Source organism: Struthio camelus, chromosome 16, assembly GCF_040807025.1.
Source record: "Struthio camelus isolate bStrCam1 chromosome 16, bStrCam1.hap1, whole genome shotgun sequence".
Classification (NCBI taxonomy): domain Eukaryota; kingdom Metazoa; phylum Chordata; class Aves; order Struthioniformes; family Struthionidae; genus Struthio; species Struthio camelus.
Window position 1 is genome coordinate 21824648 of NC_090957.1, and position 22254 is coordinate 21846901.

A 22254-nucleotide genomic window follows, 5' to 3' on the forward strand; every position below is an offset into this window, starting at 1 on the left:
CGCGGTGCTCGGCCGTCGATGAAGAGCTGTGGCCAGGTGTCGGGTCGGGGTGCGACCGCGCGGTGCCGGCCGGGCCGTGGCTGCACCAGCCCTGCTCTTCCCTCCGCCCGGGGAGAGCGCTGGGCTCGGCAGTGCAGCTGCAACCCCGTTTCCAGCTTGGGAGTCCGGAGAAGAGCAGCTTGGTCGGTGTTTGGCAAGAAGATGGTGGGTGGTCTACCAGGCTCTGGAGACAGCGGGGCGGTGGTGGAGGTCGACAGCAGCGCGTGCTCGTTCTCCGTCCCTGGGCCCCCCAGAGGGAACCGCTCCCGGCTCGCGCCCGGGAAAACGCTGCCGCGGGAAACGCGTTTGCAAGGGCGGGCGCTGCCGGAGCCCACGCTCGCCTTCAGGCAGCGCTCGCTTGCCACGACGGTCGCCTTTGGGTTCAGATTTTGAGCCCGTTACGACTGTTTCCCACGTCCAATATTTAAGCTGCTCAGTATCCAGCTTTTCTGTTTTGGGTCCGTTATTCCTATATATATGAATGCTCCTAGTATTTGTATACAATGCCAGGTAAAACAGCAGGTGTTTTTCCAGAGAACTACAGGTTCTGTAAATATGTTGTTCTTTACAGCTGTTTGGAAGGAACTTTACAGTTTGAAAATCATTTCTAATGCTTCTTGATTTTATGTTATATGTCTGTGTATTTTGTAGACCCTAGAGGAAGAGTTGTTTGGAAATAATGAAGAGAGTCCTGCCTTCAAAAGCTTCTTAAGTTTGCTGGGAGACACCATAACGCTCCAGGACTTCAAAGGGTATGTACAATAAAAAGAGTGATCTTACAAAGAAATTTAACAAGAGATCATGTAATACATAAAGTCATCTACTGTGCAAGCATAGTAATAATCTTACTGATGAGCTGCATGTAGAAACCAGACCAAATATACAAATATAGCTGCAAATGTAGCTTGGGCTTGTTTTTCAAAACTGGGGGAGTTTCCAAAAATTTGGAACTGCCAATAGCAAAAAGCTTCCTTTCCTGCGATTCTGAGGGTGTGGGAAAATGTGGTTGTAGCCGGCTGTAAGTGAAACAACCGTGCGTGGACAACGCTCCCTGCCCGCTCTCCTGTGTTAAGCCGTGGCACGTCCCTAGCGCGGTCGCCGACGTGGCAGGAGGGACAGCGACAGCTCGGCTCAGGCCACCTTCCACCGCTCCTCCCGCGGCTGCTTTGCACGCCTAACCCATCGGTGCTGCTCGGCCGCGTACCCTGAATTTCAGCCTGGTAACGAGAATGCTTAATTATACAACGCTTTGTTCTCTCCCATTTGCTAGCGGCTAGGTAAAGAGAAATGAATTCATTTTTTCTGTCACCTTGCAGCCTGACAGCTGCCCGTGGTCTTTGGTGACATTCAATTAATACTTCTTCGTTTCTCCCGCCTTTCCTCTGGTGGCCAGTTTTCGCGGAGGGCTGGACGTCAGCCACGGGCAGACGGGCGCCGAGTCGGTGTACACCACGTTTCGGGACAGGGAGATCATGTTTCACGTCTCCACAAAGCTGCCGTTCACCGAAGGAGATACGCAACAAGTAAGAGAGATGAGCTGCTTTGAGACAGACGTTTCTAAGCAGACCTGCACTGATGCTGCAGTTGAATGTTTGTTTTACCCTAACGAGGCCAGCTAAAAATGCTCAAAATACGGCGAGTCCATGGCTCACGAGCCTAGTACAGGCGTTTGACACCTGTTGGGCTCCCAAGTCTGCAGGAACCTGGTCACGCAAAACTGATGTTTGCCCCCAAGGGAGACCGAATTACCTACTTTCACAAGCGAAACGTTCTCGCTTTCTGTTCAGCTTCAGAGAAAGAGGCACATTGGAAATGACATCGTGGCGATTATATTCCAAGAAGAGAACACGCCGTTTGTCCCAGACATGATCGCCTCCAACTTCTTGCACGCCTACATCGTCGTGCAAGTGGAAAACCCCGAGACAGATAACACATCCTATAAGGTAAGGGCAGTCTGGAAGTGCGGGTGTTCATTTTGGGTCCCGCATCCCAGCCCGAGGCCCTGGGCTGCCGGCCAGCTCCCTTATGTGGTCTGATCTCCAGGTAGGAAGTGTCTTAAGTTTCTTGTGTGTGCAGCTCGTACCCAGCTGGTTTCTGCATGGATTATTTACATATAACTTGGTTAATATGTAGTATGACACAGTTGACTTCCAAATTGTACATTTACTTGAGTGTGATTCATAATATAACTGTTGTGGTACCTGACTGAAGAATGTATGTGTGTATATATTAAAGATATATTTGTGTGTGTATATAAATATACATTTACGTATGCACCAATGCGTAATGTATATGTTTATATAAAATGCGCATGTCTAACAGCCCTCAGGGAGCCGATCCCCCTCTGCCCCGAGCGGCGGCAGGACGGTGCTGGCTCTGCACGGAGCTGCCTGTTCCCGTAGGCTCTGCACTTCGTGCGTGCTGGCAAAGTGCATCAATCGCTTTGACTTTTAGCATTTCAGAGGCAGCATATGAGAACTGGAAGGGACGTTATGGAACGGAGGCCAGACATCCAAATTAAATTGTCACTGTAGAAAGATAATTTCCCCGCAGCGGGCAGAGGCAGCCTGCTCAGCTGCTGAGGCCATGCGCCCAGAAGAGGAAAAGGGAAGCTTATTTTATATTCTTCCTTCTTTCTTTTCTCCCCAGCTCCAAGGGGCCCCTTTCAGTTTGATTTCAGGTCCCCAATGAAATTTAGCAGCATCTGCTTTTATGCCCTGCTGAACTGCAGGAACCAGCTGGCTGCTTGCCAAAGCGTTGTGCACGTCAGCAGGAGCCTGGAGAATTGAGAAGGCAGGCAGTGTATTGACCGAAAAGTGTCAACTGACTTCTCGGAGAGCTAAAATTACCTCCCGGCTAGGTGCATGTGCTTACTCACAAGCACTAAGACAGCGTGTGCGGATGTGACCAGGGGCCGCAGCACAAAGTCACGTCGGGATTTCACGTGAGAGGGCTGCTGTGAGGCTGAGGATAAGGTGTGCTGGCAAGCAGATGCAAGAGGGCAAATGCCGAGAGGATCCCAAGGGTCTGCCCTGGGGTATCGCCCAGGGGCGCCCCCGGAGCAGGGCTGCTTTGTGCTCGAAGGTGGGGGCCCATAACGAAGGGTAGCATATCCCTGAAAAAACATAAGGATGAGACGTGACAGCAACCCTGGCAGATGCAGGACATCAGAGAGATGGTTGTGACAGGCGGAAAGTCCTGCCGGTTGCTCCTTCTCCGTTGTAAGCGGTGTTCATCGTTACATGTGGCTTGCATGGCTTTCTGTCTGAGATCCAGGGGGCTTTTGCACTTTGCAAACTTTTATGACAAGAATGAGACTGTATTGCAAAGACTTTGCGGGCTCAATTTGTAAATTAAAAAAAATGGTCGGTGAGTGCAGGTCAGAGAGCGGCGAGGTCTTGCCCGAGCAGAGGCAGCGTAACGCCGCCTCTGTGGCTGGCAGCCGGCGTGCAGCCAAGACCTGTCAGTGCTCCTGGGCTCTCTGGTGGACGTGGGCTGGTGACCAGCTGTGCCTGGGCCACGGAGGTGGCTCTCGAGGAGGAAAATATCTGTTCCGACTGCTGCGCTTCTGCACTTGTGTGATGAGTGTTTTCTTTTGGCTCCGCAGGTGTCTGTCACAGCGCGGGAAGACGTCCCCTCCTTCGGCCCGCCTCTGCCCAGCCCACCGGTGTTTCAAAAAGTAAGATGAGAAGTGGAAAGCACATTCCAAATCATAAAAAGAAAAAAGGAAGTGTCTGAGGGGTTTCAGAACATAGCTGGTAGGGAAAATGTGACTGCTAGAATTTATATAAATTTATTTAAATTCGGCTCTCTTGGACCCTGTCTTCTGTGGGGGAGTAAATCCATGCTGATCTATGCCAGAGCCAGACAAGGCAGCTGAGCAATGAGTTACTAGAGCCCCGTTTTCCAGCCCCTGAGCTGGGCCACGAATGTTTTTTACTGCAGCAGAAGGGACCGAGATGCTTCCTGGCAGCTTTGCTGGAGACCACTGCTTTGGGCCCTTGGCCAAATGAGAAAATACAAGAGTCGTAACCTATATACTTTATATAAGGCACATGGGATTTATAAGGCAGGAAGCCATGTGTTACACAGCTTTCTGGCAGCATAACCCGTGCAAAGTGGCGTTTGGGCCTCTTCTGCGGGCGGTCTGCCTGGGGGGGCTGGTGGTGGTGGCACATCGCTGAGCCATCTGGCTCCTGGCCGGGCTGGCCAGGACGAGGGCAGCGAGCAGTAGGATAGGAAGGCTGCTGGAGTGGATTTGCAGTTTTTCACCATGTCTGGCGGAGGCCGCAGGATGCTCTGCGCTAGATTTTGGGGTCTGTGGAATTATGGTGCCAGAAATATCTGAGAGTATTAAACTAGCTTTTATTGCTGAAGCTTGCCTCTCTTTCTTCTTCTAGAGCCCAGAGTTCAGGGAGTTCCTGCTCACCAAACTCATCAATGCTGAAAACGCCTGCTGCAAATCTGACAAGTTTGCGAAGCTGGAGGTAAAGCTCTCTCGCTTTCCTTTCCCTCACTGCCCTTTCCTCTGGGCCAGGCGCAGGAGGCCAGGAGGAACTGGTGCATGAATGCAGAAAGCTCTTTTCTGTTTTCCGCCTAAATTGCTGTTTCTGCAGTGCTGCGTGGGGTCAGCACTTGAGGGCAAGCACAGGGACAGGTGATCAAAGCGTTTAAGTGTTATAATATGTTTGATGGACACCTCCTTGGTGCCTAACAAAGAGGACCTGGATGGAAGATCCCCTGGGTGGACTGGCTGGGGGGAGCTGGTTGCTCCTGCCGTGCAGAGCTGTTGGGTGTGCGTTGCTGTAAAGGCTGTTCCTGCTGCTCTTGATGCAGCATTTTGCAAACACTGAGCCAACTTGCAAACAACAGCAACCCTCTTTACTCCCTCAGGACCGGACACGGGCTGCGTTGTTGGACAACCTTCATGACGAGCTCCATGGGCACACCCAAGCCATGCTGGGACTGGGGCCTGAGGAGGACAAACTTGAGAACGGAGGCCATGGAGGCTTTTTGGAGTCATTTAAGGTAAACCCAAGTCCCTTGCCAAGAGCAAAGTTAAAATGCACTTGAGGTTGGCAAGACGCTTTAATGGGAGATGCAGATGAGTGATTTTGAGGGAAAAGAGATGTTTCTTGAAAGCAGAATCCTAGGATGAAGCAGGAGTTCATCTCCACTGAAGCTAGTTCAGCTCGGGAAACACCTGAACTAGTCCCTGTGGGAGCGCTCAGAGGTTCAGAGTAAGCACGTGTGCTACCGCTGTGTTGGAAGAATGCCACGCTCAGGGAAACGTCTCCAGAGCATCCGTGCATTTCTTCTCCCTCCTCTGTGCTCTGGTATTTGTGGTATCTTGAAAGTGGTCTTTAATTCAGGGCGAATATTCAGTCCTGGGCTTTGAATGCAATCAGGACTTAGTTATTGCAAGAAAAGTCTTGGAAGTTTGTCTCAGGCTGCTGTATTCCTGCGTCAGTGGGACTTTCCCTGCACACTCTCACCCATGGGATCTCTCTCGCGTGGGATGAAGAGACGCTTGAGGTCTGGTGTTGTGCTACAGTGAGGGCTCGAGGGACTGCTGTCCTTTTCCTTAAAACAGGGAACAAAATGAGACGTACTAGGTGTAAAGAGAGGAAAAGGTGCTGCCCGTGCCAGGGTGATGGGTGTAGAATATGTGTAAGCGTAGAGAAGGAAGAATAGATGGGGAAAAAAGGGAGGAGAAGAAATGAGAGAAAATGACCTGTGGGAAACCCTGAGTGACTGTCCAAGACGCTAGCAATGATAGGTTGGGTGGCAGAGTTGTACATGTGAAAGGAGGGACAGTATTTGAACAAAATCGTTGGGGATAAGCTGTTGCCCACAAGTCTCTTGTAAAGGCTTCCTTGTGATAGAAAAGGAAATTTGATTGAGAAGTAAATGTGGGCTGTACGTACAGGTCTGTATTGGGAGCGCCTGTATCAGGGCAACGTGCTCCTGTTGGGTATGAATCTGTGACCTCGCTTTGGCCTGTGCAGCTCACGCCAGCCCTCTTCTAGTCCTGCTCCTGAGTGATATCACCATGCTGGTGAGCACACAGCTTCAGGTGTGTCCACGGTGTGGACCTCTGCTGGCCCCGTGGTGTCCATGAGAAGCCACACCTCACTCAGTCCTGGCAGGGAAAGCTGAACTGGCAGAGCCTGTCGTCCTGGCTGGACCCTACAGAAATGTCTTGTGGAGTTATAATACAGCTGCTAATTTAAAAAAGCTGATTCATGGGGCATTAGGCAGCAGCAGAGAGAAATAGGCGCTTCGAGGAGATGAGTCATCGTCTGACACCAGATGGCTGTGGTGGGGGAGATGCACGGTGCTCTGGGGGGTTTGCTCCTGGCCCCCATGGCTGGACTGGCTCAGGTGTGTCCCACTTAGATATGAGATGTGTTGTAGAAATTTAAATACCATGCAGACTTTTCTTACAGTGCTTATTTCAAGGTTGCTGAGATGTTAATGTTAAATAATAATTTTTTTTCACATGCTCTCTGTGTATGAGAAGGTGGACTTTGCTCTCTTGGCGTTTCAGGCTGCCCCAGGGCATGCGGTGAATTCAGCTGTCAGAGCTGCTTTGCGCTTGCCTTGTTACCTCTGGACCGCGCCTCTGATGTGCTTGCTAGCTTATGTGCTCCACAGCGCGTTTTCGGAGTGAATGTGTGAAGGTAGAAATGGTAGAGGAGGAGAGGAGTGGGCAGGCAGTGAGATGTGATCCATCCCCCCCCATGCATCGGATCTGCCTCCTCCGCTGGCTGTGCAGCGTGAGGACCAGCCGCGCCTGGCACTGCGGGCCAGAGCTTGCCTGCTGCGTTTGCAGCCGGCAAGGAGATCTTGCCAGCTCTTACCTACAGGGGAGAGGGGTCACGGGGCAGCCAGGGCTCCTCTTCCTCACCTTGGGAGGGAGCCGGACCATGAGGCTGGGTGGTTTTGGGGTTGCGGTCCCCGTCGGCAGTGAGGGCTAGCAGGGAGCTCCCTGGAGGAGCACGCCGCGGGGACCCCGACAGCAAGGAATACCCATCAGTTACTTTTCTCTGCAAATATTGTTAAATTTTGTATGGATTTTGGATCCTAATAAATCAGACCTGATGGACTACTGCTTGGTCTCCATTTCCTTGAAGGGCAGGAGGGGCTGCCAGGTTGGACGCGGAGCGAGCCGCTGGCTCCCCGGGCCGAGCCACTGCCGCTGCGACCGCCCTGGCGGGACCCGATGGCAGCTCTCAGGGCAGCGCGGTAACGGCAGGATTGTCAAAAGTGGGCGAAGGCAACGGAAAGTTGGTGCCCAGGCACATTGGATGCAGCGCCAGATACCTTCAGAAATCTGCCCTTGGTGGCTTGTTTCCTCTTTCTCCTCCAAAATTGCTTTACCTTGAGCTGCAGGTGAATGGGCTGAAGGAGGACGTAGCCACGGCATTGCAGCTAGCGCAGCAGCGATTCAGAACACAATAGCTGCAAAGAAAAACTTTGCTGTAGTTGGCACACTGGTGTCATAGTCCAGTTCAGGCTCTAGCTGCCGTGGCAATTAATGTAATTTAAAAAAGTGTATAGACTTTTTTTAACTTGTGCATTTTGCTGCTGAGACTTTCAAAAGATCTCATGGTTGAATTTGTATGCCCCTGGGACAACAGCTAAGAGAGGATGTTAAAAATAGGTCAGGTCCTGTTTAAGCCCCTGGAATGAGCATAAAGATCTCTGCCTCTGTTATGCTCAGCTAAAAGATGCCTCAATTATAACAGTTGAGTCCAACTATGCTAAATTATGCCTCTTCCCCCCATTTGTACTGTTTGTGTTTATTAGAAAATATGATCCTGCCTTTGGTCTTTTTTCTGGTGGGTTTTGGAAAGGACGGTGAATGCTGTAGTGCTCAGTCCTAATGCGCAGTTTCCGTCCGAGGAGGCAGAGTGGGCTCTGCGCTCTGCTCCTGTGACTGGGAATTTCGCCCCAGGCGTTTCAGCATCCTTCAACATGCAAAACTCCAAGCAGTGCTCGAGTTTTCCCGGGAAACAGAAGAGAGTCAGGACCTGAGACCTTCCCATAAAAAACAGCAGACACCAAAAATCAACGCCAAGGTTTCCGGCCACCTAGGAGAAGGCTGTGGTTGGCTGAGTTAGTGACCTGTAGAGCAGAGATGTATTTGTTGTATCCAGCAGAGAGGATGCAAGGCAAGAGGTGGAAGCCACACTTGCATCGTTGGCCCATGACGATCCTGAGCACGGGTAAGGCCTCATCTGGGAAGCTGCACCCAGGCGGGACTCCAGGCTTCAGAGACGTGGCCCAGCCGAAGGTGGTCTGGAGGGAAGCAGGTTTGGAGCTCTGGAAAGCATGACTGAGGCAAAAAGCCTGAGGAGAAGGAGGGGCATGGTTTCTTCTGGAGAAGAGAAGACCGTGGGGAGAAGTGATAGTCTGCAACGACGTGAATGGCTGCCCCAGAGAGGAAACTGCTGAATGATCCTCCAGGTCCATCACAAAAATTAATGGGCCAGAAAAGCAGTGGCAGAGATTCAGGCTAAATTTATTTTCCAAGCAAATGCATGCTGAAGAACAGAAATGCATTTCCTGAAGAGGCTGTGAAGTCTGCACCTTTGGCAATTCAAAAGAGCAGCTCGGACAGATATCAGTATGTGCCTGGGAAGCTGCAGGCAGAAGCAGTGCTGTTTCAGAGCACAGGGCAGGACCGGAGGAGGTGCCTCAGCAGCTCCGGCCTTTGCTGCATCCCTTCCTCACCGCATTCGAGGAGAATTGCCAAGGGTATGCACCCAACTGCTGGCTTGCAGCTAAGCAACAGCCATCATCTCTGCTGAGATGTTTTGAAGTTGGCTGCGTGCTGGGCAGGAGCTGGGACATACTTCTGCCTCTGCTGGGTGTTGTGCGGGTGGCGAGGGGCAGCCCGTACCTCGCGCCGGCTGCAGGGCTGCACCTCGGTGCGCACGCCGCAGGAGCGGCTCGTACGTGCCTTGGAGATGGCTTTTGGTGTGCACTAGCTCTCTGGGGGGAGCAGCAGGGCAGTTGCACCCAGGTGGCTGTTTGCGGCTCCACGGGGGGACGACTGGCTCCAGGGAGAGGCTGTGCGTGCTGGGGCTGCTCGGCGCTGGCCGCAGTGGTGTGAGGAGGTGGTGGTGGGGTGGCACCGACCCTAACATAGCTCTTGTCCTCTCCCCTGGCCGGTGTGCAGAGAGCGATCCGGGTGCGCAGCCACTCCATGGAGACCATGGTGGGCAGCCAGAGGAGGCACCACGGTGGTGGCATCCCCGGCAGCCTCAGCGGCGGCATCGCCCACAACAGCGCCGAGGTCACCAAGACCACCTTCTCGGTGAGTGCTGCCGAGTGGAGCGGAGCAGGGCACCTGCCAGCCCATGCCCCAGCGCTCCTCCCCTTGCTCCCTTGCTAGGTTAATTCCTGGACGAACTAGATGAGTTTCTTGGGGAGGCTTCAGCCAGTAAAGAAGATGAAAAAAGAAACTCTGGTATTACAATTTTTCTAGATGCTCAGGCTGAGACTTGTAAGCAGCGTAATTCCTAATGAGATATTTAGTCTCATGAATTTCTAGGAAGGAGCTTTATCTTCTTAAAACTTGGACTGTTCTGTTTCTTCAGCCACCGGTGCCAGTGGCTACAGCCAAGAACCAGTCCCGGAGTCCTATTAAACGACGTTCGGGGCTGTTCCCTCGCCTGCACACGGGATCTGAAAGCCAGTCGGAGAGCAGGACAAGATGGTAAATTTGACGTTGCTGTAGCTGCAGTTTTCCCATTTTCCTGTGGAAGTGGAAGGCTTTGGGAACGGGTCTGTGCATGCGCGTGCCTTTAGCAACTGTTCGCCGTGGATGCTGGCAGCCAATTCTAAGCAAATTTGGCAGAGGCAAAGGTCTCGTGTTATTAGCTTCCCACACATTTAACAGCGTTAAAAGGCTTGGCAGGAGAGAGACCCTGTAAGACAAGTCCACACAGGAACTCAATCTTATGAGACAAATTGTAGAAAGTTAGTATTCACTGTTTCTACCACTTATAAACCTATTGATTTAATTATGGCTTTACCTGAACCAAGAAGAGCGGAGACTGGTTGCCTGTTACCAAATGTGATTTAGCCCCAGGAAGATCACTTTGTCTCACGCAGCTTGGCCGAGGCTGCCCTCCAAAAGCCGATCGTGTGTTTCGCCAATGCCTAGAGCCACCCGGGCACAGGCAGAGTAAGGTCCGTGGCAGTAGCTGACGCCGCACTGTCCCTTGGCTTGTTTCCTCCTTGAGGTGAATCCTCTTGAGGCCTCTCCCAGCAGCATCCAGGTCCTGCTATTTTTCTGTGTGCATCACAAAGGATGCACTGTCAAAACCTGGCCAACAGCTTGAAGACAAAAATAACCATAACCCTTGACTTGAGGCTGTGCAAGCAGGTGTAGGCTCACCATGGTTTGCCCCCAGCAATGGGAAATAGCTGTGCCCTGTCCGGGGAACACGACTCTTAGGGCAGTGCTGGAGAAGCCCTTGCTTGCGGCTGGAGGCCTCCCATACTAACATCTAGGTTGCAACCGCTCTGTCCTAAATATGCCAGCAACCAGGGTTTCTCTTGCCCTGTTAAAAGCACTGGTATCTTGGGTCCCTTCTCTCTGTTTTAAATATAAGCAGTGGTATCAAAAGAGCATCTGCTGTTCTAATGGTTTAGCACTTGGTGTTTAGGAATGTATTTGACCAAACCTTTCAAGTGTCTTGTATAAGTTATGCAACCTGCCTTTTCTGTGCCCTTAGTGACAGTGTTTCTGGAGCCCAGAAGATGCCAGATATGGGACATTCTTCTCAAGAGATGAAATCTGAAACCTCATCCAACCCCAGCTCCCCCGAAATATGCCCCAACAAAGACAGGTGAGTGGGAATTGCTGGCAGCTCGCTCCAGCTTCTGGCTAGAGCTCAGAGTCCCACAAGTCACTGTGCAGCTTGCAGATCATCAGGGAATTTGTCAAACAAAACCTGTCTTCCAGTTTCACTATAAATAAGTTTGATATTAGGGAGAAAAAAAGATTCTGGTGATTCATGTGCACAGCTCCTTTACTGTCTGAAAATAGCCATCTTTTGAAAAAAAGAACAAAGAACAGTATTTGACTCAAGGCATGGGAGTTTAAAAGGGCTGAAGATCTTGTCCCTTCCTGCCACCGAAGGAGTTAACCTGACCTATTTGTTTCTCTCGGTTACACCTATCGGCCACTTTCTTGCATGCTTTGGAAGCGGTTATTTATAGAGGCGCCCCGCTGCGCTCAGCCCTGCGCAGCCGCTCGGCAGCCGGCAGAGGCGCAGCCGCACGGACGAGCCCCCATTGTGCCAACGTGAAGGACAAAGTTTTCCACGCGCCAGTCACATGCTTTGTATTTTGTTTCATTTTTGCTTTTCTAGGCCATTTATTAAGCTGAAGGAGAATGGGCGATCGAACATCTCACGCTCTTCCTCGAGCACTAGCAGCTTCAGCAGCACGGCGGGCGAGAGCGAGACCATGGAGGAGTACGACAGCGTGGTAGGCACGGGGGACGAGCGCCGCCAGCCCCGGCCGGCTGCTGGGCAGGGTCTCGCTGCCCCGGCGAGGCCGGCGGCTGCTGGTGGGAGGACACCGGCTCCCTCGTTCTCACGCCTCCCCAAGGACCTCCAGTCAGGCAGAACGAACTCCCACCAAAGGACCCCACCAGAGAGTCTGGTGGTTCCTGGGTCATTGCTGGGGGCATGAAACCATATTGTCTCATGGCTTTTCTTGTGCTCAGCCGCGACACAGGGCCGGGAGCACGGTGAGGTCCGCTGCCGTGCGTCCACCCTCGCCGGCTCGCGATCCCGCGGCCTTGGTGCGAGGCCAGCCCATGTCCGTAGGTGGGTGTTGGGTAGGTTGTGTCGACTGCTGTGATCCACCCAATCCCTCGTGCTCTCGGGGTACAAAGCGCCGCCACTGATGAACCTCGTGGAAACCAGCACTGGAGGTTGATGCAACTCCTGAAGGGGCATCGCCCGCGGGGTCAGGCCAGGGCTGGTTTCACCTAGCGCAGGCTTTGCCTCCTCCCCGCTGATACCAGCCAGCTGAACTCTTTCCGCGGGCCCAGGAGAGGGCAGAGCGAGGTGTGCCAGGCGGAAACCCCGTGCAGCCATTGCCCAGGCCGGGGTCATGCTTTGCAGACAGGGCCCAGGAGCTGGGCGGAGCGGTTTGCTCTGTCGGGACAAGCGCTCCGCAGCCCCTTGGTGCCCCCAGCCCGGCAGGCAGAGGGGTCTCTGATGAGCGCGGGTGCAACGAAACGCACGCAGAGCTCAGCCGACAGCAGCTCTCTGTGGAAACGAAGGGCCTGGTGCCATCTTTCCCGTTGCAGGGCAGCCAACCGTCCACGGCATCGCCCTTCAAGCAGGACGTGTTCGTCTACAGCGCGTCGCCCGGTGGCGAGAGCCCGAGCGGAACCACAGCCACCCCTGTGATCATGAGCCGGAGCCCCACAGGTGGGTCAGAGCCACCAGTCGCCCTCGGCGCAGCAGGAGCCCTCGTCCTCCTCCTCCTCCTCCTCCTCGGGGCAGGCGGGGGGAGCTGCTCGGGGCATTGGCCCCGGAAAGCCCCCGAGCCCGACAACGAGGAAGGTCCCCCTCCACCCCACTGCCGATGGGAAGCCCAGCCGGCTCTACCAGTGCTCCTGTCCCTGAAGCTCTGGGAGCCCTTTTCTGCGCGAGCCTCAGCGAGGACACCAAGCCCACTTTCAAGCCCCATTAACTTCAGTAAATTTAGGACCCGTTTGCTTAAAATTAATGGGGCAGAATAAGCAGTTCTGGGACTGGAAATCAGCTGAATGATTTTTTTTATCTGGCTGAACTGTCTTTGGCCTGAGCACGGAGCCTGCAGAGAGCTAACAAAGTCCTCGCTCGCTCCGAAAACGCTGATGAGAGAGGTATGTTGGAGATGTGTCCTCACTGCTTTGCCGGCTTGGCTAAGAGGCTCTATTTCCGTATTTCCATGGGGAGTCTGTTTCCCTTATAAATTAGCGTGCATAGGTGCCTTTTGTTGTGGGTTTGTTTACGCCTTTCCCTCTTGACAGATGTTTCCAGTAGTCTTGGAAACTCGCTGTCTCCAAGGAATGAGCTATGACTCACAAATTATTTAATAAACAAGCAGCTTGCATCTATTACACCTACCGGTAACTTACTCTGCCACTAACTCCATCCATTTTAGTAAGACGATTTGCAAAATAAGGTACAATTCAACATGACTAAAATTGGCAGAAAGGGCCCTTCGTTAATTCGTTAAAATAATAATGATACTGTTCCGTGCTGCAAAGTTTTGCATGTTCAGGGCATCTGCATCACTCTCCCCTTACCCGCAGATTGACAACTGTTTTAATTTCCTCATGCACCACAAAGCCTGCTGGAAAAAATGATGACTCAAATGAAAAATGCACATTATGAACTTACGCGCTATTTGCAAAACAGCCAGACAGCTACAAATTCACCTTTAACAATTCAGTAATTGGGAACAACTCTAGGAGAAAAATTAAGCTGAAGAATAGTCTAGTTTGCTTTCTTTTTTGTAGCTCAGCACCCCACAAGTCCTCCTCCTTATTGGATTAGTGATTTTCTGAAGTATTAAAACAGTCCCTTTTAGTGTTTCAAGTGTTTATTTTGTATTTTCCCTGCCAAGAACATTGAAATCCACCCATACATTATACTCATCAGTCATTTGTTGTAGCCTTTTCAGTGGCATTTCTATTAGAAAGATTGTGTGTTATAATTAAGCCTCAATTTATTCCATCAAAGACATTTAATGTACAGATTTTGCCAAACATTCAGCCAAAATAGAATAAACATTGATAACGTTCATGACAGTCTATTAAACTGCCTGGCTGTCAAGCTGGTCTAGCAGCAGTCAGTACTACAGCTTACAAATATTCTTGTTCATTGATTTTTTTTTTTCTTTTTTTTCTTTTTTCCCCACCTCCTCCCCGCCGGCAGATATAAAGAACAGAAACTCTCCAAGGTCAAATCTGAAGTTTCGCTTCGATAAGCTCAGCCACTGCAGCTCCAGCACGGTACGTCTGCGCGGGACGGGGACGGGGACGGGCGGCGCGACCCGCCGCCGGGCCCCCGCGGGGCCGGGCAGGAAGAGCGGCGGAGCAGGGGCTCTGGTGCTGGCGATTTAATTCCCTTCTCAAAGCCAACCGAGCGGCTGCGGGTCGGTGAGCGCCCGCACGGCCGGCCCGGCACCGTCCTGCGTGCCGGTCCTGGCGCGGACCGGGAGCTACTGCGGCTCCCGCTGGAACGAAATAAAGGGAGCGCGGGGCAAAGGCTTTAGTGGTTTCTTGCTCTTTTATGTGCAATTCAACCCACTTTCTCTTTTTTCATTTAGAGTCACTAGCAGGAAAAAGGAATCATGAACTTTTAGAAGGTGAGTGTTTGCAACGCTGTGTGTTTGTCTCGTCTGTGGTCAAACACGCATCCTTTAAAGACTGTTAACTTTGGATAATCGTGCTGGTTATTACACACGTGATCAAAAGTGCACCTTAAAAGGACCTAAATGCTTTCGTGAGATAGGCACAGTATTGAATGAGAAAAGCTGCAGAGGTTGTTGCTGATGCGAAGGATCTGTGCCCTGTAAGTGCGGCTAAGCAGGTTTCCGTATTTCTTTCTGGAGTAGTTTGAAAGGTTCCCAGCAATGGCTCTGCCGCTTTCTTTCAGGGAAGACGTGCCACCGCCTCCTAGATTTCATTTTTCCACAGATAACCACGCGCTAAAAAGCTGGTGCTTGTTCCTCCAGCGAGGACAGAGGTTCGCTTTGCTTTGCTCTGTCTGCCCTAGGAGAGTAGATGTCCCTTTCCCTCCCGCAGGGAGACGGGAGGAAGCGGCTGGTCCGCGGGGTGGGTTGTGAGGGCGGAGGGGTTCGGTGGGGCCGGAGGCTCGCCGCCCAGCAGCAGCAACGCGGCGCCCGCCGGGCGCTTGCCGGCCGCGCTGGCCGGGAGGCATCGGCAGGCCGCGGGCGGCTGTTCACGGGTTTTCCCCCAGGATCCAGTTCCCGGAGTCCTGCTATTTCACAAAAATCAGAGTTTTTCATCAAGAAGTTCCTAGCTGTGCGGAAGAGCCCGCAAGACCCAAAATGAGAAGAATTTCCATTTCCAAAAGCCTCATTCCCCAAAATCTGTGATTTTTTTTTTTTTAGCCAGTCGCCGGAACTTCGCCGCAGCCTTGAGCGCGGGGCGGAGGGCGGCCGAGCACCGCACCGCCGGAGGGGGCGGCCGTTCCCGGCGGGACGCGGCTCGCCGCCTCCGTGGGAAGAGCCGCTCGGGGGGGGGCGTCTCCGACGGGGCGGCGGGGGCCCTCGCCGTCGGCGGTCCCTGACGCTGCTGTTCTGCTCCTTTGTGCAGGGAATTGCTGCGCTGTCCGAGGGAAACCCTTCTCTCCGAGGCCCCGTGGGAAACGGCACGCTCTGCACCGCCAGCGGCCGCCGCCGCCGAGCCCTGCCGGGAGCAGCCGCGGCGCCCCCGCAGCAAGGTGCGCGCCCCCCAGCCCGCCCCGCCGCCTCCCCGGCCGGCGCCCCGCTCCCGGCGCGGCCGCGGCGGAGCACGACGGGCGCCTTGGCTCTCCCGGGGTCCCCGTGCTTTGCAGTTATCCAGGGGAAAACCAACACTTTGATTTTTTTTCCCTCTTTCCTCCCCGTTTGGAAGGGCGGGGGGTGGGCGTGCTCGACCCCTCGCTCGGCCCCGTGGCCGCCCGCCGCCACGCTTCGCCGCGGGGCAGCGCTCCCGGCCCGGCGCGCCGGCTGCGGGCAGCCCGTGGGTCTCCGGCCAGCTGGGAAGCAGCCGGGATTTGGTGCCGTTCCTCAGCCCTCCCGGTGCGGGTCGGGCTCCCGTCTCCGGCGAGTCTCGCGCCGCCCTGCGCTCTCGATCCCGTGCCGCGGCAGCAGGCTCGGCCGCGTTTCCCCTTGGCGCTCCTGACGTGGCCCGGCGCCCCCCCGGAGCAGCGGGTACCCGAAATCCCACCCGGCCGGGTCATTTACCGCCTCTCGAGGCTCCACCGCCGTGAGCAGATGTGAAACGTGGCACCAAGCTGATGGGACTGCGTTTTACACCGGCTTGCCGCTGGCAGAGATGCTTACAGGGTGACAGGGTCCTTCGTTAGCTTCCCACGCGCTCCGGACCGGGAACCGGGAGGAGCAGATCCAGTAACCGGGGCCGGTTCCCGGCCCGTCGGCCGCTGGCCTGCGCGGAGAGGCGAGATGGTTCGTGTGGCCACTGCGCTTCTCCCCCGCGTGCAACTCTAACCACGGGCCTGGAAAGATTAACCAAAGCTAAAGCTGTAGTATAGCTAAATAATAAAAATTGGCACTGAGAAAGGGTTTATCCTATGGGCTTAGCTTTATCCTATGGGCTGGATCTATAGGCAAGCACATGCATAAAGCTCGAGGGACCACGGTGGCATTAGGCTCATCTGAAGTTTACCGGAGTCTGTCTGGGAATTTCAGGATGCTCATAGATTTCCCTTAACAATTTTCTAAAAGATATACTGTGATTTTGCGGAGATGTTCCCTCCCCCTTGCATTAATCTGGAATCTTTGCCAAAAAAAATCTCATGAAATAAAGTGAAAACAAATTTCAAATGAAAACAGTTTTTTGAGTAGGAACTCATTCTGAATGGGAACAAAACTTTGAGTCCCAAAGTTAATTTTACACAGTTGGAGTTCAGAGGGGCACAAAAGTACCTGACAGCTAATTTTAGGCTACTTTTGCAAAATTGTACGTCTAGAAACAGGCTCCCAACTACTGGAACTGGGACTGTGGCAGCCATCTCAGCTGATGATTTTCGGTGCCACAACCTGAGTTTCCCAGGGGTTGAGCCTGCTCCCACGGATGCCGTGGCGGCTCGGAGAAACCCAGGAAGAGCTTTGAACTTTTCTGTCCAGGCAAATGCCTGTAGGACCAGCCCATCACCTCCCCGTTTCCTCCCCACCTGGACCACAGCAAAACCAAACCAACCCCTTTGCTAAGCTAGGGCTCTGCATGGTACTACTTAACAGCCGTAGTAGGAGGTACGTACGGGTGCTCCCACTTAGGCATCTGATTTATCCGCTTGCAAGGAAAAAGTTGTAGCCCTGATGGGAGAGGAATCAAATTAAAGAAGGAAATACAACGCGAAAAAAGTGGAGAACAGTTTCACGGCTGTTCACGACGTGCTGTGTGGGATTGTTACATACAAGCAGCCACCAGCGATTACACTCCCTTCTGCTTTCACTGAGCTGGAGTAAAATAGAGTTTAAATCTCAAGATCTAATTTGCAAGAGGAAAAGCACAATGTGTTTAGCCTGGTTTGTAGCTACCCCTAGATGTCTCAGGTTCCAAGTATTTTGGTGTTCAGCACTTCTACCCGAGTATGCTTCAGCAGCACTTTTGAATCCATCCCTCCTTTTTCCTCTTAGAAGCCTTTTGTTTAATTTTCTTATGCCAGGCAGTGAAACACTGATTGGTGGAAAAACTTGTTTTGAGGTTATAATTTTGAGTTTTTCCCTAAGAAATTGCTTGATTCTATAGACGTCATCGCTCGCATGGGTGTTGATCTCTGTGAGATCTTTCAGCAGAAGTCGCAGTCTCTACTGTGGGCTGGGTGGTTTTTTTCGTTTTGTTTTGTTTTGTGTTTACTTGAAACTGTGACTTTCCTTTTTGACCTAGATCGATTTTCAGAGTTATTTGAACGTGATTTAAAGGGGCGCAGGGCAGTTTGAAACTACAGGGAGAGAGATGCAATGAGCCGGACTCGTCTTTAAGCGTGCCACCCTCTTGGGATGGGACAGGAGCGGGAGAAACGAGGTCTGGGAGAAAGCTGTCAGGCTGTTCCTGCGTGTTTTGTGACGTTTGCAAAAGCGCTCCTCATGACTAGTTGTAAAAACTGCTACCGGATCCCTAATGACCACTGGGCTTTTAATGCCGAGCTTTAGTGTGCCGAGCTTCGCCTTGCAGTCGTGAGCACGTTGCGTTTGCCTTCCCACGTCCCGTCCTGACCCGTCGTGTAGCCGCGCTGCGCTGTCGAACGGTCGCCTTCAACCTCAGTCAGAGGCGTTTGCACTTCGGTGGTGGGTGAAGATGCTCCTGTATATACTGCAAAACGTTTTGAGCTTGAGTGAGATATATATATATATTTATAATGTATATAAAAGAAAGGATCCTCAGTCGATGCTGGAAGTCTTGTGCAGCGCTTTTTTTTTTTTTTTTCATTTTGGGGAGGGACCTGGGTTTTGTTTTTAAGCAACCGCGCAGGCAGTTTCAGGCTGATGCAGCGCGCAGCCGCCCGGGGGCTCCGCGGCCCAGGGCAGCGGGACGGCGTCCCGCGGGCGCTGCGGCAGCGCGGACCCTGGACGTGGCCGCGGCTCGCGGCTCGCAGCCACCCCGCAGCAGTGCCCAGGGCCGCGGCTCTGCCCGGCGCCTGCAGCGTCCCCAGCGGAACCCGTTTTCCTGGCTGATCTCTGCGGTTTGCGAGCGCGCAACTTCTGCCCGGCTCGGAAGCGGCTTTGCAGAGCGAGCGGGGGGCCGCGGAGGTGGGAGCTGCTGCCTGCGTGGGGCCGGGCGCTCGGCCCCCGTTTTCTCCGGGGTTCGGTGCCCGCTGTCCCTGCCGCTCGCGGCTCGGCGCCCGCCCCGGTGCAATGGGTCTGCGCCGAGCTGCTGCTCGCCGTCAGCAGGGCGCTTGGCACCGGCCCGCGGCCCCGCCGCCGTGCGCGTGCCTCACCTCCTCCCGGGGCCCTGGGGGTCTGGACGAGGCCGGGCGAGGGGGCCGGGGCCCCGGCCGCGGATCCGACTCGGAGATGTCCCGGGCGCCGCTCGCGGGCCGCCCCGCGCTCGCCCCACTGCGCTTGCCTTCGCCCGCCCGCTCCCCCGGGCCGGCGAAGCCGCCTTCGGATCCGGGTCGTGCAGCATGCTTCCCCTGTTTAATGAATGTAGCACTGCGCGCGCCCCGCAAAGGAAAACGCTGAATTTGTATCGTTACGACGTCAAGAGTTTATAGAGTGAAAAAAAATCTTGAAGAAATGTATCTGACAAAACGTTATTTTTTTGTAGACAGGCAGTGCTTTGTAGTTCCTGGTGGCCTATGTCTGTTGTAAATAATGTACATTTAATTTATTGCAATGGTAGCAGATTGTATTTGTTATGTATAAAACTAAAGTTCACAAATGTATATTTTGTTGCTTAAATGTGTCTTTGCAAAATTCACAATAAATAACATATTTTGTGTCCGTATGTGCGCTACGTCGTGCGGGTCCCTAGGCGGCAGCTGTGGCCGAGCGCTCTGGGGAGTCTGGGACGGTCTGTCGCTGCCTGCGGAAGCCGCGCGACGGCTCAGACCGCGGGTGAAGCTTCGCTGGTTTGAGGCCGTGTAGAGTTAAACGCAGTCGCCAGCTAAGGCAGGAGTGCCACAGCGCTGGGAGGCGTGAACCGGGACGTTTCTGCTGATTTTAGTAATGCTGAGGGCAAATCGACAGCTGCTGTTTCAAACACACCGACTGAACTACTCTTTCTCAACGAGAAGTAGTGCCGCATAAAGCTTAATCTAAGTCATTTAGTGGCAGAGTTAGGGATAAAATCTGTCCACGTCATTTGCCAGACCGCACGTGGCAAAGGACATAAACCGGCAGCAGTTCAGCCTGCCTGAAGCAGCTCAGTTCACCCCGCGCCGTCAGTCCTGGGCGTCGCGGCTGCCTCACGACGTCCTCCGTGAGCTGCCTGTGAAACTGGATTTTCTCTCCAGCTCCTCAGGAGCAGCGTGTCGAACCCCGGCAGTCCCCAGGTCTCCCTCCCGGCACGCCGGTCGGAGGCAGCCCGGCCGGTGGATTTCCCCCCGGCTCAGTCTGAGCGAAGAACAAACCTATTAGCTGGTGTGCGTGTGTGTGCTTGCTCAGCGTTTTGTAACAAGGGGCACAAACCCACCAGTCTGCGCCTTTGCGGGTGAAACACTCGCCTTCGTGGGGACCAAGCTGCGCCACGGGGGGATTCTGCTCACCCTCCCACAAGGCAGCGGCGCAGCCCTGGCGCCGGCGAAGCCCCCCGAGCCCGGCCGAGGGGGCGCGGGGCTGCTCCCGCGGCGGCGCAGGCTGCGGCCCCGCGGGGTGTCTGCCGGAGGGGTGCCCCCCGCTCCCGCGGCCCCCGCGGCCCCCGCTCCCGCGGCTTTGCTCCCACGCCCCCCGCTCCCACGGCTTTGCTCCCGCGCCCCCCGCTCCCGCGGCTTTGCTCCCACGCCCCCTGCTCCCACGCCCCCTGCTCCCACGCCCCCCACTCCCACGGCTTTGCTCCCGCGCCCCCCGCTCCCGCACCCCCCGCTCCCACGGCTTTGCTCCCGCGCCCCCTGCTCCCGCGCCCCCCACTCCCACGGCTTTGCTCCCGTGCCCCCCGCTCCCGCACCCCCCGCTCCCACAGCTTTGCTCCCGCGCCCCCTGCTCCCACGGCTTTGCTCCCACGCCCCCTGCTCCCACGCCCCCTGCTCCCACGCCCCCCACTCCCACGGCTTTGCTCCCGCGCCCCCCGCTCCCGCACCCCCCGCTCCCACGGCTTTGCTCCCGCGCCCCCTGCTCCCGCGCCCCCCACTCCCACGGCTTTGCTCCCGTGCCCCCCGCTCCCGCACCCCCCGCTCCCACGGCTTTGCTCCCGCACCCCCTGCTCCCGCGCCCCCCACTCCCACGGCTTTGCTCCCGCGCCCCCCGCTCCCGCACCCCCCGCTCCCACGGCTTTGCTCCCGCGCCCCCTGCTCCCGCGCCCCCCGCTCCCACGGCTTTGCTCCCACGCCCCCTGCTCCCGCGCCCCCCACTCCCACAGCTTTGATCTCGCGCCTCCCGTACCCACTCCCACGCCCCCCGCTCCCACGCCCCCCGCTCCCACGCCCCCCGCTCCTGCGCCCCCCGCTCCCGCGGCTTTGCTCCCGCCCCCCCGCTCCCACCCCCCCGCTCCCACTGCTTTGATCTCGCGCCCCCCCGCTCCCACAGCTTTGCTCCCGCGCCCCCCGCTCCCGCGCCCCCCACTCCCGCCCCCTGCTCCCGCGGCTTTGCTCCGCGGCAGCTAGCGGCGCCCGCGCCGGGAGGGCTGCAGGACGCCTCCGGAGCCGCCCTCGTGCCGCCTGTCTGACTGTGGTCTTCCCCACGCGACGCTGGTCTCGCCGCTCCCCCGGCGGCAGCGAGTTGCGTCAGCTCTGATTGCGCAGAACCGTCGGCTCCTGCCGGCAACGGCAAACTCAGGATACGACACAGCCGGAAAATTTCAGTGCCTCTTAATCTTTATTGTAAAAATCATTCTTACAGCTCCTCGCTTTGCCTGTGACAGAAGTTGAGGAAACCTACAGGCATCTTATTCGTGCTGGTATGAAATGACAGAACAGTCTCCTGTCACTTCTAAGCATCAGTTCCGCTCTCCTGCCAGAGCAAACCGCTGACCGCAGTCCGACCCTGCCTCTGCCCTCTCGAAATCGCCTCCTCGGACGATTTCGCTGTTGGGAGCAAGAGGCAAATGTCCAGGTTTCTAGACTAAACCATTCGGGGCCTAAATCAGAGAGGATCTGGGGGTCTCCGTGCTGCAGATGGCGGGGTGCCGCCTGGACATGATGCGCGTAACAAACCAGCTGCCGTGTCCTGGCTACCGCCACCTGATTTCGTGGCATTTACATCTAGCATGTTTGAAAAGACAGTGGCTGTACACCACCTGCTATTTAAAAAGTAGTAAACTAGTCCTCCAAGTTTCTTCCCTCCTTCCTCCCCGTGGCCCCCATCCCGACGGCTCGGTCCATCCACAGCAATACACTGCAGACAGGTTCCCCCCAACACGGAAAGCAGGCAGCGTGCAGTAAAACACGGCAGAGCTCAGGCGTGAGGATCCTCACTGCGTGTTAACTATTTTAAAGCACCTTTCCACTCTAAGGGAGAGAAAACCAGGTAAAAGGAAGACGAAGGAAGGCGGCGCTAAGACAGCGACCCGCCGAAGCGCGGGGCCGGGCTGTCCCCGCCGGGCGGTGGCGGCGGAGCCTTCCTCGCTCTCAGGGTCACACAGCTTCCCCAGAGTGACGCAGGCACAAAAAACTCCCAAATAAAACCAGGACTAGCTAGCGCACGCTGCCGAAAGCGACTACATAACGTGCAGGGTACTCCATGAGCGCAGGCCAGATTCACTAACCGGTTCGTCTACGTGTATAAAGCCTTAACTGTACCAGCGTAGACGAAGCGCTGTTAGCTCTGATTATACTGCTGAAA

At 55.0% G+C, this 22254-nt stretch overlaps 1 protein-coding gene and 1 long non-coding RNA gene across 10 annotated transcripts in view; one reads left to right on the forward strand and one right to left on the reverse strand.

The window, feature by feature from the left end:
• Positions 1 to 15550, forward strand: part of RAP1GAP2 (RAP1 GTPase activating protein 2) — a 71000-nt gene extending 55450 nt beyond the window's left edge. For all 9 annotated transcript variants that reach the window (XM_068909882.1, XM_068909887.1, XM_068909885.1 and 6 more), the window contains 14 exons: positions 691 to 791; positions 1433 to 1562; positions 1827 to 1982; positions 3647 to 3718; positions 4440 to 4526; positions 4933 to 5067; positions 9227 to 9364; positions 9648 to 9766; positions 10791 to 10904; positions 11430 to 11547; positions 12380 to 12503; positions 14001 to 14077; positions 14395 to 14433; positions 15407 to 15550. In XM_068909882.1, the coding sequence (XP_068765983.1) occupies positions 691 to 791; positions 1433 to 1562; positions 1827 to 1982; positions 3647 to 3718; positions 4440 to 4526; positions 4933 to 5067; positions 9227 to 9364; positions 9648 to 9766; positions 10791 to 10904; positions 11430 to 11547; positions 12380 to 12503; positions 14001 to 14077; positions 14395 to 14403 (1380 nt within the window). In that variant the 3' untranslated portion in view covers positions 14404 to 14433; positions 15407 to 15550. The remainder of the gene's footprint in view (positions 1 to 690; positions 792 to 1432; positions 1563 to 1826; positions 1983 to 3646; positions 3719 to 4439; positions 4527 to 4932; positions 5068 to 9226; positions 9365 to 9647; positions 9767 to 10790; positions 10905 to 11429; positions 11548 to 12379; positions 12504 to 14000; positions 14078 to 14394; positions 14434 to 15406) is intronic.
• Positions 15551 to 17658: 2108 nt separating this feature from the next.
• LOC138061195 (uncharacterized) lies at positions 17659 to 20116 on the reverse strand. Its single transcript, XR_011134822.1, has 2 exons — positions 19952 to 20116; positions 17659 to 19872 (listed from the first exon to the last, which is right to left on the reverse strand). It is a non-coding gene; the product is annotated as an uncharacterized lncRNA (long non-coding RNA).
• Between the last annotated feature and the right edge of the window lie 2138 nt (positions 20117 to 22254).